The following is a 2,500-nucleotide window of genomic DNA, read 5'->3' as shown; positions in this document are numbered from 1 at the left end:
TTCATGTCTCTAATGAATGTCTCTGTGAATTTCTGCCATTTGTCCCACTGAGCAGATGAGTGTTGTGAGAGACTGATGAGAGGGACACGGTCATTTTGATAGAGTGTTAATGCCGCATGAATAACACTGCGGAGTTGCCTTTTAGATGTGCAGCATTACCAAGCAGTTAATGGATCACTCCTCCTCTCTCATGTAAACAAGGCAAAGTCCTTTTGCATTAACAAACAGTTGTTTAAAGCCACACGGTTCACTAATAGTATTAAACCTGCAGTGATGATGGTAGCTATTTATGCTCACAATAATTCAGATGGTGTTAAAGTGGCACAGCCTTTGCTAAGAAGGCATCTGTGATTTATTTGACTTGTTTCAGATGTACAGATTTGTACAGATGTGTTTCGGTGTACTCGTGAATCGTGCATGATTTACTAGACACACTTTTGAATTATGGACGTTCAATGTTAAATCATCCCTCTGTGATGTTGAGCTGAACACCTATAGATATCACAGTGGGTTAGCTGAAGTTTGTCTGTGAAAACATCTCGCTCGCAAATCACTTTTTGACTCCCCCGCTAATTTGTTTGGCACTGACAGGTAATTGCCCTGGCTAAGCTCTCTTCATCTGCAAATGAATCAAACCGTCGCACACGCAGACATGCCGGGGCTGTGAGTGGTGGCGTGTGTGGACCTGTCATCTGTCTTCAGGCGCAGTCCAGCACAGATCCAGAAGTGTTTTCCTATGCAAATGACTCGCTGCTCCAAAAGTAGTCTAGTGTCTAGTAGTCCATTCAGTGCAGTACAGTTATTGGGCACATATTAAATCTAAACACCGTAGTCATCAGGAGGTATCTAAGATAGTAACGTTCAAAACCAAAACAGTATTCTTTGGATAACCTGTATAAAGAATGCATATCTTGGTTTGGAAAAGAATATGGTTTATCTAAGTGCCCTAACCATAGTTCAGTTGCATCCTAACAATGACGTGCTTGGGATAAGTGTTTTGCATTTAGATGCATGGAAAAGCTAATAAAGAGGACATGTGGCATAGGGTTCGAAGGCACACGTGTTAAGCAGTAGTGGAGCTGACTACTGAGCACCGTGCCAGCAGTGAATGTGAATCTAACTGTCCTGCCTGTAGAGTTTTCTTGTTTTTTATTTTATTTTTACGAGCGGCGCAGGTTTTATGGCGGGGTGGCGATCCCCGGGGGCCAATTGCAGGTTGTAGGAAGATTGTTGGTTCGCTGCAGAGATAAGGGGCCAGTGGGGCATGATGTGATGCGAATGGAGGGCAACTGGAGTGGCCCCAGATTCAATTTACCACCGGAGGGGAGGCCGAGAGAGACCAGAGAGAAATACGGCTGGCCAACTGCCAACAGGCCCACTGTGGAGAGAGAGAGGGAGGGAGAGAAAGAGAGAGAGAGGGAGAGACAGAAAGAGAGAGAGAGAGAGAGACAGCTTGGAGAGGTTCATCTCCCCCTCTGTCCGAATCACTACCCTCTCCTTCCCTCTGTCCTCTTCTTCTTTTACTCCTCTCTCTCTCTCTCTCTCTCTCTCTTGATCTTTCATTCTCTCACTCACTTTCGATCTCTCTTCTCTGCGATCCTCTCTCATTCACCCACTCTTTATATCTTCTCTCTCTCTCTGTCTTCTTTTGCCTTGCACCCTGGGTGAGTGACTGCTTGCAGCCTCTCAGGCCAAAGGGTGTTAAGAGCTGTGATCGTAAACAACCAGGAGCAATGCTGCACCACTCCAGTGTGTGTGTGCCTGTCTGTCTCTCTGTCTCTGTGTGTGTGTGTGTGTGTGTGCGTGCGTGCGTGCGTGCGTGCGTGCGTGCGTGCGTGCGTGCGTGCGTGCGTGCAGAGCATGATGGAGAAAAGCCCCATCTCAGCACGGTTCCCATTATACATTTTCAAAAGAGCTTTAACCTCAGCAAAAAAAAGATCTTAAACTTCTTCAACTTCTCCCCATGCCCCTTTTCTCCTCCCTAAATCTCCCCAGAAATATGATCCCAAGCGAGGTTACACTCCTTCTCAGTCAGACTCCATCTGTTACCTCTGAAGGCTCCGTGTTGTTCTGTTCCCCTGGACTTTAATTTTAAAATGTTACAAGCTGCACCTGCTGGTCGGCGTGAAGGTGTCTCCTTTTATGTCAGCCACAGGGAATCATCTCTCTCCTGCTCTGCTCCTTTCAGTCAATATTGCTTCTGTTTTCAGGAATAATAAAATGTATTATTTCATTTATTTATTTAGTTTAGTTTTGTATGAAGCCTGAGTTTGAGATAAAAAAAACCCCACAAATCCTTTGGTTTCTATTTTAGGGTTAAAAGTTGAAATTGTCTTTACTTTTGAAATTCTTCCTTTCTTTAACCAAACTCTCCTTCCTGTTATTTCCCCCCTTCTCCGCTTCAGATATTTGGTTTTAGAGCACGTTTCTGGCGGGGAGCTCTTCGACTACCTGGTAAAAAAGGGCAGGTTAACCCCCAAGGAGGCCAGGAAGTTCTTCC

The 2,500-nt window shown here is 45.2% G+C and overlaps 1 protein-coding gene across 1 annotated transcript in view; it reads left to right on the top strand.

The window, feature by feature from the left end:
• brsk2a (BR serine/threonine kinase 2a) overlaps positions 1-2,500 on the top strand; it is a 78,848-nt gene that overhangs the window by 23,927 nt on the left and 52,421 nt on the right. The window contains exon 3 of the mRNA XM_042707365.1: positions 2,406-2,500. This exon is cut by the window's right edge and continues 46 nt beyond it. Coding sequence (XP_042563299.1) covers positions 2,406-2,500 — 95 coding nt within the window. The remainder of the gene's footprint in view (positions 1-2,405) is intronic.

Source organism: Clupea harengus, chromosome 3 (assembly GCF_900700415.2).
Source record: "Clupea harengus chromosome 3, Ch_v2.0.2, whole genome shotgun sequence".
Lineage (NCBI taxonomy): Eukaryota > Metazoa > Chordata > Actinopteri > Clupeiformes > Clupeidae > Clupea > Clupea harengus.
The sequence above is the reverse complement of the archived record's forward strand: the minus strand, read 5'-3'. Positions and strand labels throughout refer to the sequence as shown.